The sequence below is a fragment of the Xiphias gladius genome, chromosome 9, assembly GCF_016859285.1.
Source record: "Xiphias gladius isolate SHS-SW01 ecotype Sanya breed wild chromosome 9, ASM1685928v1, whole genome shotgun sequence".
Classification (NCBI taxonomy): domain Eukaryota; kingdom Metazoa; phylum Chordata; class Actinopteri; order Istiophoriformes; family Xiphiidae; genus Xiphias; species Xiphias gladius.
The window spans coordinates 16,520,814-16,536,164 of record NC_053408.1 but is presented as its reverse complement, the minus strand read 5'-3'; the positions used below and the strand labels follow the sequence as shown (position 1 = coordinate 16,536,164).

At 42.8% G+C, this 15,351-nt stretch overlaps 1 protein-coding gene across 1 annotated transcript; it reads right to left on the bottom strand.

Annotated features, from left to right (window-relative positions):
• Positions 1 to 5: 5 nt before the first annotated feature.
• Positions 6 to 12,648, bottom strand: cdc42ep1a (CDC42 effector protein (Rho GTPase binding) 1a). Its single transcript, XM_040134397.1, has 4 exons — positions 12,219 to 12,648; positions 7,092 to 7,203; positions 4,035 to 5,022; positions 6 to 1,760 (listed from the first exon to the last, which is right to left on the bottom strand). The coding sequence occupies exons 3-4, from the start codon at positions 4,504 to 4,506 to the stop codon at positions 1,036 to 1,038; spliced, it is 1,197 nt and encodes a 398-aa protein (XP_039990331.1). The 5' UTR covers positions 4,507 to 5,022; positions 7,092 to 7,203; positions 12,219 to 12,648; the 3' UTR covers positions 6 to 1,035.
• Positions 12,649 to 15,351: the final 2,703 nt, after the last annotated feature.

Sequence of the window (15,351 nt, the reverse complement as noted above, 5' to 3'; positions counted from 1 at the left end):
TATATCATCATAATATATCATTGGTATTGACTGCAGCATATGGATGTGAATTGCACTATGTACTGCATGTGCTCATACTGTAAGTACATATTTATAGGAGGTCAGTTGATATCTTCATGTACACTTGTATAAAACAACATAAATGACAATTCTTCTATAAAAAGCAATACAGGAGTCGGACTTCATATTCATAAAAGGTGCACGGAGTATCTATATAGAAGATCTGCAGCATAAAATGAACAATTATACGGTTCAGGCAAATACCAGTATTAACTCGTCATATTCCCTCAGTCTGAGCAATTTAATAACTGAGATGTTTGTGTTTCTCTGGTTTATCTTTGTCTGACGAGGTTGATCCTGAGATTCCAGATCTCTCATTACTTCTCTTCCCTTTTTCTTTCCTGGTAGCGTATTCCTGAGTGAGAAGTTGACAAGAGATTGTAGTGAAGCAAAAAGGTTGCAATAAGATTATATCTATTTTTCTGTTCCCTGCTTCTTCTGTTTTCTCATTAGAGACCTGGGCTTGCACCGAGAATCTTTTCCCCTTTAATGTGAGGAAGTGTGTAAAGTATAAAGTGAATAGGCTTTGTAACTTCGACATCGAGCAGTGTTGGTGTTTCCTCTGCAACGCTCACAATCTTAACCACATTCTCTGGTAAATCCTCACTTTCAACGCCTCCTTTTTGTTTCAGTCTTTTTTAAGTCACAACCTTTGGGGAAAAAAAAGCAGTCTCCCTTTCTTTGCTGAGCTTGGAAACTTACAGCATCACGTCTTTCACTCCTTTGAGATACATTCAGCCACAGGTTTGCATCAAAACTGTACATCCTTGGAGCATAACTGTATAAAAGTTAAAGATCCAGTATTAAGGATATTGGATTCAGGTTGTAGTTTTCATGGTCATCCTGTCAGCAGAGCCATTCTTGTTGACCATAAAAAGATTTTCGATGAGTGATTTGATTGGAATTACAGAAGAATCATACATCAGATAACATTTTTTTTTTGTGTAGTGTGGAAACATCTCTGATTTGTTCAGCTCAGACTTTGATTTCGTCCTCGTCATCCATGTAACTGTAGGACAATTTCTTCTTGGGCTGGCTGATCATCATCATCTCTGAATCTGCAGCCTCCATCCTGCTCTGTCCCTTTAAGAGGCTGACGCCATAATGGCGTGCGAGCACATCTGTAGCACTCTGGAACCGCTCGCTTTCCATCCCCATCCCCAACCTCACTCGTTCGGGAGACCCCATCACCACATCAGGTACTTTAACAGAAAGCCCGACCCCGTTCACCTCCAACACTGTGTCCTCCTCTTCCCAGTCGGCGGCATGTGGGCTCTTCCGGCCCCCACAGTCCTCCCTCAGCAGGGAATCCACGTACGAGATAGTGGCCGAGTCCATCTCCGATCCTTCATTGGTAAGCCCGCAAGCTGACCCCGCCTCCTCTCCCTCCCAGATGTGGCTGTGCTCCTCCGGGGGGGCATCGATCAGGCCGAATACCTCGCTCATGAGGGAGGGGCCGAGGTCAAAGGTGAAGGTGTCCAGCGAGGTGAGCGAGGGGAGGGAGTCGGAGTAGGCAGTGGTGCTGGGTTTTGGGTCAGAGGTTACAATTGTGCTGGAGCAGGTGGACAAGATGGCCTCGGTGGGGTCGGTCAGAGAGCCTCGGTGGATGTTAGGGGAGCAGGGAGTGGGGAGGGAGATGGAGGGCTGCTGACGCTCAGAGCGGGAGAGACGAGGCAGAGTGACGAAACCAGACTCCAGACCTGAGGAACACACACAGACATGACTACATGAAATCCAAGCAGAGTTATTCTGTCAGGGTGGTTTGTCTTCTGTACTTTTACACCTGTATGACTGTACTTTGTAAAGGAATAGTTCAACGCTTTGGGAAATAGGTTTATTCGTTTTCTTTCTGACAGTTAGATGAAAAGATTGATGCCACTGTCAAGTCTGTAAGGTAAATATGAAGGTACAGCCAGGGGATAGTTAGCTTAGCCTAGCTTAAAGACTGGAATCAGGGGGAAACAACTAGCCTGGCTCTTTCCAAAGGGACAAAAATCGGCCAACCCGCACCTCTACGGCTGTAAATGACAAAAAGACAAGTTGTGGTTGTAAGGTGGGGAGGGCAACCAAGCATATTTCCCAAAATGATGATCTATTCTTTTACTATTTTACTAAGTGTGTACGGAGTCAGATAAAAAACAAAAAGACTGCATTTGATTTGCATAAATTTGGAAATTTAAGAATTTCTTTTCATAAATTAATATGAACTTCAGCCAAACAACACAAGAAAAATTAGACTGAAAGGCAACAGTCTTTTTATTGATCCAGTTAATCTAATTGATACATTTGAAAACAATCTCTGATGTTACCTCTTTTCAGAGTTAGTTTTTTTTTTAATCTAAAACCACTTTTTTAAAAATGAGTTGAGTTGGAAAAAATCTCAGTATTAAATCCCGTTTATTTTATCTTCTGTAGCTATATTTTTTTTCGTTACCTGCTTGGCTCTTAAGAATTTCCACGTACAATATACCTATTGTCTCAAAAACTAAATATGATTCAATTATTATACAGTCACACCCCAAGCGTGATTTAGCATACACTTCCAACAGGGGGCGGTGTACACCCATCTGAGAACAACCTGTCTGCCGATGATAAGCCAGCAAAAAACCCGAGGTTGCTGGGTTGTTCTGCCCTGTGAACAGTGAATCGTCCGCCCAACCCTGCCAGATCACTTAACAAGTCACACACCCACACTATGCTGCCTTCATGACCCAAAACGGGTATATTACCACAACACTTCTCAATGCCAGCCGTATAGGGCCAAGAGTCGGGAGGTTTTCTGTTTCAACCTCAGAAAAACAGTGTCTGATTTCACAGATGAACACACTTTAACCAGAAAATAAGAAGGAGTAGTCAGTGAAACCAGCTTCTTAAGTGTTTGTTGGGATGTAAACCTAAGAATCTCTCCCATCCATGTGCCTCGATGGATAATTAAAGTAGCTTCAGTTATCACTCCAGAAATAAGCTGTGTATTATGTATCTCCTGTTGAAGATGTTAGGGAGATGTTAGATCTTTAACAGCACGTGCGCTTTCATACCCACATAAGAACACACAGATAAATCGAATTAGGTACTTAAAATGTATTCTGTAGTCACACATAACTGTACAAATGTATGGATCTTCTCATCTAAATCTATAGCACATTTCTCAAAATGTCAAAACTGTTCCTAGTAAATGACAAAGTGAAAAATTACAAGGTATTAAGTTTTACCTGTGTTCTTGTATTTAAATTCATCAAACCCCTCACACACACAAACCCTTCACACACACACACACACACACACACAAACCCTTCACACACACACACACACACACACACACACACACACACACACACACACACACACACACACACACACACACAGACAAACACACACACACTCGCACAGGGTAGGTCAGACTGCATGAGACATGAGTCTGGTGTTAATGCGGGTCACTCAAACAGCTTCTCAGACTGCTTGTTACCAGTTCTGTCTGGATCTCTGTGTGTTATCAGTGCGAGCGCTGCTGATTATAAGCCAAGGTGATTCATAAGGACATCTGGGGCAAATCTGTCTCCAAATTACTGGGTAGAACTGATGGATGCGTTTCCCTGCAGCTCCACAGATGGTTGCCTCTTCTCTGCAGTTTCCATTTAGCACTGGTTAACTTATTTGACCTTTGCCCGTGTGTTTCACTTTATGACATCATGTGAAGACATTTCCAGTGAAAATATGTTAGATTATTACAGGAATCACAAACACTGATGGTTGATGTTCCTCAGAATAAGAAAACAAAAACATCTGTCAACAATTATAAGGGGGTAAATACATTATAAAGCCAGTAATTTTCACAACAGAAGCCAGCAGACCAAGCACAAGGCATTGTGTAATTCTGTGAAACCCCTTTCACATCACACACAATCATTTGATCCATTATGGATGTAAAAATATTGATTATAGCAGGTTTAATAAAATGATATTACCATACTCACCATACGAGCTTTTCTTCTCCTCTGGCGTACTTTGAGAACTGGGGAAGAGCACTTTGGTGGTGGGACTCCCATTAGACATATCCACGTCAAGCCTGGGGAGGGAGATGGCGTTCTTGATGATGGGAGAAACGGCAGGAGGCGGCGGTGACAGATCCTTGGATCCTCCTCTGGGTCGGTTGTCAGAGCCCCTCCTGATTTGACGGAGCGTCCTGGAGAAGAACGCTCCGATCTTGTTGTCAGGGGTGGAGACCGAATCTGTTTCCCTGTTGTTCTCGTTGGCTGTCCCGCCATGGTTGCTGAGGAAGGAGGTGTCCCCGAACACATCGCCGCCGCGGCCCACATGCATGGTGTGGCGGAAGTCACCCAGAGGAGGGCTGATCATGTCCACTGTGAGGTCACTTTTAAAGCGGCGCTTGCTGTGGGAGTGTGAGACCAGACCTTTTAGGCCTGACAGCTTTTCCTGAAGATTCATGGTCAAAAGAGGCGAATGGCTTAACACCACTAAAAAACCAACACGAAACAATGTCTCAAATTGCCTTTAATCCGACTAGAAGGCAAAACTGGACTGCAAAGTTCAACTTTTCTTGTCTCAGATTTATGCAAAATCACGGACAGTTCAGCAGTCCAAAGTACAGACCTGAAAAATAGCTCTGAAAGGTTATTCCAAGATCTTGAAACCATGTAATTTCTAAAGCTGAAAAGTTGAACACCGGGCCTGCAGCACCAAATAGTTCATTGGATTATTATCTCTGTTTATCATGTGCAGGCCAAACTCTGTCCCACTCTATGTAGCTCGTTGTTATGCATAGCTGGCTGAATTAAACAGGCATAAATTGAGGAGAACACTATGCAGTTGTGTTCCTGGAGGCAGCCGAGCCAGTTGGAGTGTGGTCAGGTCGCCTGGCTTGCTTTGGGTTTTGGCTTGGTCGACATCAGCTCAGAAATAGGTCCAGCTGCAAACGGTTCTGCGGTTGCACCATGGAACCATCTATCGGGAGTAAAAACAGGGAAAAAACATCTATCTTTAAAATGTAGACCGGGATGTATTTGATTTTGAGGGATGTTGAGAGAAATGCATGACATTTGCAGTTTAATCTGTGGTGGTTCAGATTCAGTGAGAGATCGCACTGCTCTCCTATTCTGAATACTTTCTGTAGTTGTAAAGTAACCTCACTGCTTTTTGGACAGATCTGTCTTTCCGCAGGTTTTTAGGATTCACGTTCCAAAGGTCCGCTGGTCTGGAACCATCTAAATTTAGACTACAGTCACTCCTCTGTGCAGCAAACCAAAGTCTTGTTATCCATGAAATAGGTGGACTTTCAGGGAATTCCTGCTTCCATTTTGTGCTGTTTCGTCTGGCGTGAAGGTTACACAAAGTTAATTTTACATTTCACTGAAAAGACTTATCGTGCTTTTAAAGCAGAGTAGCAGGCCTCATTCAGCAGGCTCAGATTTGTTTATAAACAGGGAAAGTATGCTCAGCGAGATAGGAAGAGATAATGAAAATTTCCTGATAAGAAAATTACCGCTGCTACTTGGCAGTACTGCTAGACTGCCAGTGTACGGAGTCCTGAAACTGACAAATTATAAGGCTGAAAAAAATGTGTTTTAATACATGAATGAATAATACTATTAGTTAAAGAAATAAAATGCAGAGAAAAAAATGAAGCTTTACAGTTTTCTTCTAACTTACTTACTGTATAAATTCTTATAACAGTAGCTAAATCATTTTAGCCGACAAGCTAGTACTAACAAAATTGGCGAGTTAACACTATTAGCTATTAGCTATTCTGAGACACCAACTTCTGTCTCCATGACATTATCTTCCATTAGCTGCAGCATTAGTTGAAGCTTCTCTTTTTAGCTTCATATTTATTTTTACACTCCATTTCCACCGCATTTCACTTTGACTAACAGTAGTATTCATTTATGAATTCTGTTATATTTTTGACTCGACTGAGAGCCTATTACTGCCTTTTGTCGGTTTGGGCACTCCATACCTCGTAAAGTCTGTAATGAAGGCAGGCGAAAAACTGGCCTTTTGTCAGGTGTTGTTTGCCAGCAGAGTAATGGATAGCCAATTCTAAATGATTTTGATAGCATTAAGCTTCTCTTTAAAAGCTTTCCACTGCAGCAGCTAAATGTCGGTGGGCTTCCCACGCAAGCAAGGCCCCGTCTGGCTTCATTAATGACCCGCTACGGTTCATGACACGGAGATTGCGTCAGGTCCAAGGCTGCCCCTCTAATTTGCTGCTGACCGCAGACCCGGGCCCTCCGCTCCACTTCGCCTGGCCGGCGTTTTAAGAGGGGCATCTGGGAGCGGAGAGGGAGGAAACACGCCACATACCAGTGCTGAGCGGAGCCATATCGAGGCTCACAAAGGGACGCCAGGGACCACTATAGCGAGGTGTGATGTCGAATCTGAGACGGCGTGAGCCTGAAGGTGCACCTCGTGTGTGTTCCCGTGAACCGCGCTGAAGTGACAGGCCACCTCTCTGATTCAAACAATTCCCCAGTGGCTGCGGTCACAGACACAAAGGCACTCTTGCTCTTCCGAATAAGGGAAAAAGTTTGTCTTGCTATATCAAGGTTGAACAAGAAAAAACCTCAGTCTAAATGATAACCTACAGTAATACAGGAATACATACAGGGCCATTAATTACTCTGGCTATGTGCTTACAGAAAGCTCTGGTGTTTTGTCTCTGCCTGTAATCCTGTTAAAGACCTTTGACCACAGCGCAGAGGGGGTCGCTCCCTCCGGCTCCTCGCATGTATTCATGACCCTCTGGGCAAAGCTTATTTCATCTGAACATATTCTCCCATCCAGCTGAACTCTCCTTCCCTCTTCTCTGTGGTCCTTTTTTGCACTTGCTCCTCTGTTTTCTGAGTTACGATAAAATGGCCTGAAAAACACCACACGGACAAAAAAACCCCAATATTTTTAGTCTTTAAAAGTTAATAAGTTTAACGCTATAATCCCAGTAGCAGCCTTACTCCCTGTGTCTTGGGTATTGGAAAAGAACAGTGGACCTCTCAACAGGGGCAACTCAGACGTACCCTGGATTATCCTCTAATCCTTCATCTCCTCCATTACCCCTGGTAGGGCACCTCTTTCTGGGCACAGCCTGGCTGGTACCACCCTGGTCAGCTGGTCCTTTGGTTCTTATTCCTTTCAGAGAGGGAACAAAATACAGTGTGAGTTTGATGGAGGAAGAGGACAAAAAAAAATAAAAGATCAATTACTTGTTTCACTTTAAAACAGAGGAGTGAAGGGGAAGGATGGCAAATCGGGGCAGAAGTAGGGATGAAAGAAATGATGTAGAGAAATAAAGGTAAGAGGAAAGGTCAGGTGAGGAGAGGAAGCCAGGGGAACAAGATGTGTGTGGGGGTGAACGTAAGAGAAGAGTTAAGTTCAGGAACAAATATAATCAGATTGGTCATCTTTGACATTAGCATCACTAATAAGCTCGTAGAGTCTTGCAACTTTTGACACTTGTCAAATTTCTCTTTGGCAGGTCAGATGCTTTTATAAGCCTCTGTTTGGTTCATATTATATCCACACCTATTTTCCTAATTTTCATTCTGTTTTTAAATATCTCAGAATCTGAAGTAAAATCTTGACACTACCTCATTCTTGCAGTATCACAAGTGCAATTATTAGAGCCGGATGTACTGTGTCAAATACTAACTGTAAGCTTTTTTTCAATGCTCTACCAGATGATAACACTAATGTCTCCAGAGGCAGCGAGAATGTGTGAAAATTGTTTGAACTTCAATGCCCGGAAACACTGCGATGAAATGTCAGTGGGCCAGACTCAGTGAGTGTTGATGGGAAACCTCTTTTCAGTTGCAGCTCCAGTTTGTGATAAAATGAAAGCGCTACTGCAATAAAACTTCATGCTTAGTTCAGCTTTTAGTTTCAGTTTTAAGTTGCTTTCTTTGGGAAAGTCACCATTCTGGGGATTTCAGCACAATCGTACATCACAGACAGGCTCAATAAAATATTTCCATGTCACTATTTACAGTATTTACTTGAGGTGGCTTTGCTGGATAAAACCCAGAGTAACCACAGTTTAATAGGAGCCGTGTGTGTTGTCTGTTGTGTGTATGTGCAAAGACATTCCTGAGCAGAGCATCGGTCGGTGGAGTCTTTCTCTCGATTACGACCATCAAACATCCTTCTTCTCAACCTCAGTGCTGATTGAAACCACGTTTGGGTCTGAATCTCCATTTTTTTCCTCCTCAATGCCCTCTTCTCCTCTCTCCTCACTTTCTCTCTCTATTTCTCTCAGTTCTTATCCTCTCATTTCTATTTCTGTTCCTGCCTTCTAATATTTCTTTTCATCTCTTTAAATGTCTCTACTTTTTTTACTTCTCTTTCTTCTTCCATCATTATACATCCATTCTCTATCTTTGCCTTTCCCCATTTCTCCTCTTTCCTTTTCTCTTTCTCTCTTTTTTCCTCTCTTCCTTTTCTGTTCTTTTTTATCAATTGCAATCTCCTTCTTTCCCTTTTGTGTCTTTTCTTGGTTTCTCTTTGTGTCTTTCCTGGCTGAAACAGCTTAACTACAACAGCTGCTGGGCAAACACACACGCACACGCACACACACACACACACACACACACACACACACACACACACACACACAAACACAAACACAAAAACACATATTCTCTACTTTTGATGACTTTAACTTAAAAATGTTTACTCTGCTATAGTTTGTCTGGAGTAAAATGAGCAACGGACTTTGTGTTTTATCACAGGTCTTCCCCTCCCTTCTCTCTCCATCTCCTCTCATGCCCTTCACTCACTAACCCCACTAACCAGGTGAACAAACATACAAGATAAGGCTACATTTTTTAGGCTCACCCTCTGACTTTCAATTACATTCCTATTTTCACCATCCACGCTCAGTCTGAATCCAAGGAAAACATGGCTACACTTCCTCCTTAGCCAAGAAAACATTTTCATGCTTCAACAAATATCCATACTCTCCGAGGCTCTCCGCTTCCTGCATCTGCTAGAACCGACGGTCCCAATTTGCCCTCTTTGTTGCCTCTCTCTTTCTGTTTATATCTTTTCTGCATGCATACATAAACTTGTTTCGCTTCTTCTCTTCTCGTCCCCGTCTCTGTTAATGGACATTTAGCATGCCCACGGTTATTTAAGGAAAGTTTTAAACTTGTCAGTTTACCTGCGAAGGGATGAGCGCATACATAGACACTTGAGCCTGACTGATACATTGGCAAGGCTGACAAAATCAGCTGATTTTCGCTTATCACGGCCGTACTGGTTTTGTGCATTTGTCTGCTTATAAGTGACAGGAAACTACAGTGCCGAAATGCCAAAGATGTATTTGAGGTAGGTTAGAGACAGCATCACCATTGCCGTCAGCTAGAGGGCAGTGACACCTTTAATTTTTCCTGAGGCTGTCAATTCTGATGACAGAAATGACAACTGTTGCTGGCAGACTTCATCAGGTCTAGCTGGCTGGCGAATTGAGCTAACATTAGCTCTGCGACTTTTTAATGTCTCCAGCTGACTTGTTTTAAACCGAAAATCTTGAAAAGGGGTCTCAAATATGCACTTGATGGCAGTATCGGTGTGCTTTAACAGAGACCAAATAACCCACGTGGCCAAGTGCGTCCGTCACTTCAGTGATCCAACTTTTGCATTTGGAGTGACGATGGGAATCTGGCACAATTTCAAAACTTAAATAAAGACTGAAGGTTAAGTTTAAAGTTTGTTTTTGTATAAGGCAACTTTCCTACTATCCCTCAACATGAAGCCCTGGACCAACAGATCTCATCACTTAGACACAAGACAGCGCAGATTATAGCAAGTTTCATATCTAGATTTCATATCATATCGTTTCAGATAAAACAGGTAAAGGCGGAAACTATCCAGAGCTGGGGAAATCTTACAACCGTCCATATCAATTGTTATCTGAAAAGTGTTCACATATAGTCACATTTTGGATAGTCGCCAGGCAGTCAACAAAGACTTATCCCTGCAATTAAAACTGAAAAATTACGATGGCTTGGTTCACCTACACAGTCCACTAAATCTGTTTCTGAAAATATCTGAAGTGAGTTGCTAAATAGTATTTTTAAACTATCTAAGTACCTCAAAGGTTTGTTCACAGATCTGAGAGTTGGTAGAGAAGGCTTGTTTGCTCACATTTCCATCCACACAGCCACACGTCGCAGCAGCTACCAACCAGCTGGCCACATGACCTGCTGGTTGTTGACCAGTAATTGATCAGTCCATTCTCTTCAAACTCAGTCTATTCCTTTTACTGGGGGTTTGATCATGTTGTTAGAGGAATGAGTTTTGGCCATTTGGTGACGACAGGCCATGATGGAGCAGTTTTCCCAACATCAACATGTGTGGCCAAAAAAAAAAAAAAGCCAGGGAACCCTTTGGTGTGAAAACAAATACAGCAGCCTTATTCAGAGTTTGCACCTCTGTAACTGACCCTTTCCTGGTTGGTTGCGTCAATGACACCCAAAAGCTCACAAAGGGTCCCCCTTAGAAGAATGTATAACTCAGGTTAAAAAAAAAAGACAAGGAATAGAGAGGAAAAACCTCAGGGAATGGCTGCACTCATTTACTTAACTTTACAAGGGCTCTGAAATGTACTGTATCATTAGTATAAATCATGAGGGGGATGTACAGGAAACATATTACACGCCAGTGTTAATCACATGCTGCTGGCTGAGTCAAGTGCATACAGGACACCAACATGGTATATCAAAGCATTTACTCAAGAAGGACATACTGTGCGCCTACTCTGGAAAGACGAACTTGGGGAATTACAGAGCTGGTTAAACATGAAAAGTCACACACTGCACAAGTTCACAGTAAAGAGGACTGGATCCATCACTGCATGTTGTTTATTGGATTTCACATTATTATCACTGAAGCAAGCTGGCTTGTAATTGATCACCGCTGGGCATATTTGTTTATTGGCAGGCTCTAGCCAGCCAACTAGCTCTTCTATTGGTGTGACCGTCTGTATGTGTGTGTGTGTGTGTGTGTGTTTGTGTGTGTGTGTGTGTGTGTGTGTGTGTGTGTGTGTGTGCACGCGAGTGCACGTATGTGGCATTTCACATGGTGACCTTCCTCATGGCTCACTAGCAGGCTGTGGAGGTCAAAAGGCCACCACCCCCAACTTGTAATGAGTCCAACACTGTGCTGCCTGTTTGTCTCCATAATTAAAACACTTCAAGGCCACCAACTTCAACTTCACCATGTTATGTTTCCCTGAATCAGAGCACATCTCGGTAATGTCAGTGACATTTATGAAAATTGATAGCTTATGTCATGTAACTGCTGTAATTACAAGGCAGAGTGATAAAAATCAAAGCCCCGCCACGGCTTATTCTGACCAAGGCTGCAGTTTGGAAATAGTAATGATACAGTATACTGCCGTCTCTGCTACTGAATATAAATATGTTGCACAGCAGATTGAGTTTCATGTCAGGGATCCGAGAAAAGACTCCCACAACACTGAAACAACTCACATGGCAGTAGAATACAGAGTGGTCATCGAGACCATGCCTGATAACAGCTTGGTTTCAGTCAACATTTTTAACAAGTCTCAATGGTATGAACTTATCTGAAACCGGACCTACTATATTTGCTTTATTTCTCTGCATAGCAGGAGGCTTTTCCTCGAAGTGACTTATGAATTCAACCACATTTTCAGTAGAGAGAAAAAAAAACAAAAAAACAACACTGCTAATAATGAATCCCCTAATATGCAACTAGCAATTATATCAACAGGCGATTGATTAGTTCTTTTTTTTTTTTTTTAAGTTATGCATTCTCCAAACAATAGTAAGGATCAGAGGATAAAATACAAATACAAAAAAATTCTAACATGACTTATAGAAATGTTATACACGTCAAAGGAATATTATGGGATATAATACCAATATAATACCAATGATGGAATCGCACTCCACACAGACAAACTTACAGTACATGCACCGTGACGTTACAGTAGATTCGCTGTAATGCCTGCAAGCACATTCAGAGTTTCTGCATGAAGAGATACATAGACAATAAAAGTGCGATAAAGTCCACGGGAACCTGCCACTGAGTGTTACAGACTGACCGTGTGTCTTTCTGAGGAACGTTATAGAGTAATTCACCGTTGAAACAGACCACCAACTCACCCCAGGAAACCGAGTCGCGGAGGGACGGAGACCGCTTGACTCCCGCTTAATTATATTTCCAGGCGCAGTGTAACGTGGGTCGGCGAGGTCCGAGTGAGCCGCTCGTGCAGCCGGACTGGCCCGCTGGTGCGCCGGGTGTGCGGAGCGGCGCAGCGCGGGGGACGAGGAAAGGGGGCGGGCCTCGGATCAAATACCAGCGCAACCGTCAGAGGACCACACCAGCGGCTCCCACACTGCCTCATGGCTTAACGCTCCCGGTTTGATGTCTGCCTGCGGCCGGCCAATTGACTGGTCGGGACCGTTTGGAAGCGGTGAGTAAGCGCGTAGGGCCATGACGCGGTGCTTTGGCAGCCGGAGCAGGGGGCGCTGTCACACGAACTTCACATCGAGCGTGAACCCGGGGATTGAGCCCCCCCCCCCAATGTCAGCGCAGAGTTTTTGTGATCTTACTGCCTTTCTCAGGCTCAGAATGATCAAGTTATCATTCAGGTGGGGGCCACCCAGCTTCTGTCAAGCGCCAATCATCACACCTCATCCGCTGAGTATCTGCTGACTTTTAGCAAGAGAGAAACACGTAATCAGGGAATTGTTTCATTATGTCTAAGTTCACTAAGTTCACTTAACTTCATTAAGTCTAACAATGGCTCTGACCTTTACTGAGGGCTTTTATGTGCCTTCCACTAACCCAAATGAAACTGTAAATTTAAATCTACCAAACACATATTAATAGTAATATGAGTAGTTGTACTTATTGACATTTTGGGAAATGTAGATTTGTGGATTTTCTAAAAATGTATAGCTATTACCTAAATCTTTCTGCTATTACATTTAAATTACAGTTTCATATTGTCTTTTAGCTATAAGTGTTCTCAGTGATTGTCTTTTGATGCAATTGATATACTGTTAAAAATTTACCAGTACACAGGAGATTTTGTTATTTAGTTTTTGTGTTTTAAAACCTGTTTAAAAACCCAATTGTTCCTCACAGTGGAGGATGAAAAACACACCATGGGCAGTTTTGCATGTTGGCAATGTTTCCATGTATCTATCTGAGAATGTCTGCACTGAAATCCTGAAAAATATGATGCCGGTCTGCTCATGTTTGCGATGATTCTACTGAGGGAAACCAAAGAGTTGGGTCCAGTAGAGTTGAGTATTGAATTTCTGCACTGAGTTAAATCAACTGCTCCATAACTGACGGCTAGAACAACAGCCGTGAGAGGTGTAGCTCCATAAAGTGCACATGTCAGTGGTCCCACACTGACCTGTCCGACAGGAAAGAGAGCCTTATCAACAGGAACACAAGCATCCTCAGCCCGTCCTCAAAGGCTTGTAACGGGCCTGGCTGTCGTTAAAGCTCCAAGGTGGCCTGTTAGTCTGCCAGCGTTCGCCACAGCTGATGACACCGCAGCCACATGCCACCTCTGACAGAGCCCCCAACCCCAACAACCACACACACACACACACACACACACACACACACACACACACACAGATATACACACACACACACACTACAGTGCTCACACGTAGGCAGGCGGAAGTAAACTCAATCACACACAATCTGGAGAGCCACTGTTGTTCACTGTTTTAGACAACACCCTTCCTCATTTCACACAGGCTTAAGTTATCCTGTGTTTACACGTGTTTTTTTTTTAGAGAGATTTATTTTTGTCGTTGAATTTGCAGGTATGGCATTTTTTAAAATATATACTCTGTTCTACAGGATATAATTTCAGACAAAATCCACTGAACTCCCTCTTGACTGGCTCCCCTTCATGAGCAGTATCCTCTCACTGATGGGACTTTGATGAAACTTTGGGGAAGGATCCATGTTGGTGGTCCCTTTCAACATTTGGTTATTCGTTACTGATTGGTCCAGGGTGTCTGCATACGTTTGTTGGGACAACACATTTATTGTTAGCCAATCAGGATCTAGTATTTTAAGAGCTATGCTTTCAAGTGTATTCGGTTTGACTAATTCAATTGTTTAGTCAACTATATCTTTATAGCATCAGCAGAGTCTTAGTTTGTTTAGTTAGAAAAGGGCCCAATGTCCTTTAAGCCCAGACACTGTTTAATACACACCTCTAATCTGTACATACAGTTCTGGATGGCATCTGAAGATTACTATGTGTGTGTGTGTGTGTGTGTGTGTGTGTGTGTGTGTGTGTGTGTGTGCGCGCATTCCACGGCCGAGTGTGTCAAACAGCACGTCTGTATTTGGTTTGGTCTTGCCTCCTGCTGCCACCCCTGCCCACACTTCTCGGGCATGAAGTGCTGGCACGGCCGCTCTGGCTCACTCCAGCTTCAACACAGATTGATTTAACTTAGCCAACAACCAACAGACCGGCACAGTACCTTCAGCAGAAGTTGCCACCCGGTTTCCATTCCGAGTCAACAAGCTCATTTTCTTACAGAAAACCAGATTTCTCTACTGGTTTACATCATTTCTCAGAAAAAACTTCCACATGATAACCATTAAGATGATTAAGATTTATGTCTTCATCTGGATCAAATGGGCCTGCGACGGAGGGCCACAGACAGGATAGGGAAGTCAGAGACTATTGAGAGAAGAATTTATACATTGTTCGTTTTGGTCTTTGAATGGGATTTGCTGACAAAAAGAAAAACACAATATATACATAGTACATATATTTCTCAGGAGTCAGTGGAGACCACCAACTGCATCGGATTTACATCCACCAGATGACCAGAGACCTGACTCCAAATAATTGATCATGTTGCTCAGTGTGTAAATAAACGACTGTTTGCTAACACGTTAGCCAGAGCAACTTTATATGGTAAGAATATGTCAGTGTTGTGTTTACAGTTTGTTGTGCTGCCCCAAGTGGCCAAAAAAATAATCAATGCAGGTTTAAGCCACAGTATTAAAACTTTGTAGTCATGGATTTATGCTCTTTTCTTTTGTATTTAAAAAGAATTAGACAAGGGATATTGAGTACAGTGCACCTGTTCCATGGATTTTGTTTAACTTACTAGTTAAATATCCCCACACATAAAGATGGAATGATTATTTTTAATCTAATTCCTTTTTGTAGATTTCGACGTTCAACTTGCGGTTAGTCAGGGTTAGATGTAGACTTTGTTTTGCCTGGTTGCATTTTTTTGG

Excerpts from the sequence above, each read along its gene's own strand:
- cdc42ep1a (XM_040134397.1), bottom strand. The coding sequence starts at position 4,506 with ATGAATCTTCAGGAAAAGCTGTCAGGCCTAAAAGGTCTGGTCTCACAC. Across the intron at positions 1,761-4,034 it reads GGAGAAGAAAAGCTCGTATG|GTCTGGAGTCTGGTTTCGTC; the intron begins GTGAGTATGGTA and ends TGTGTTCCTCAG.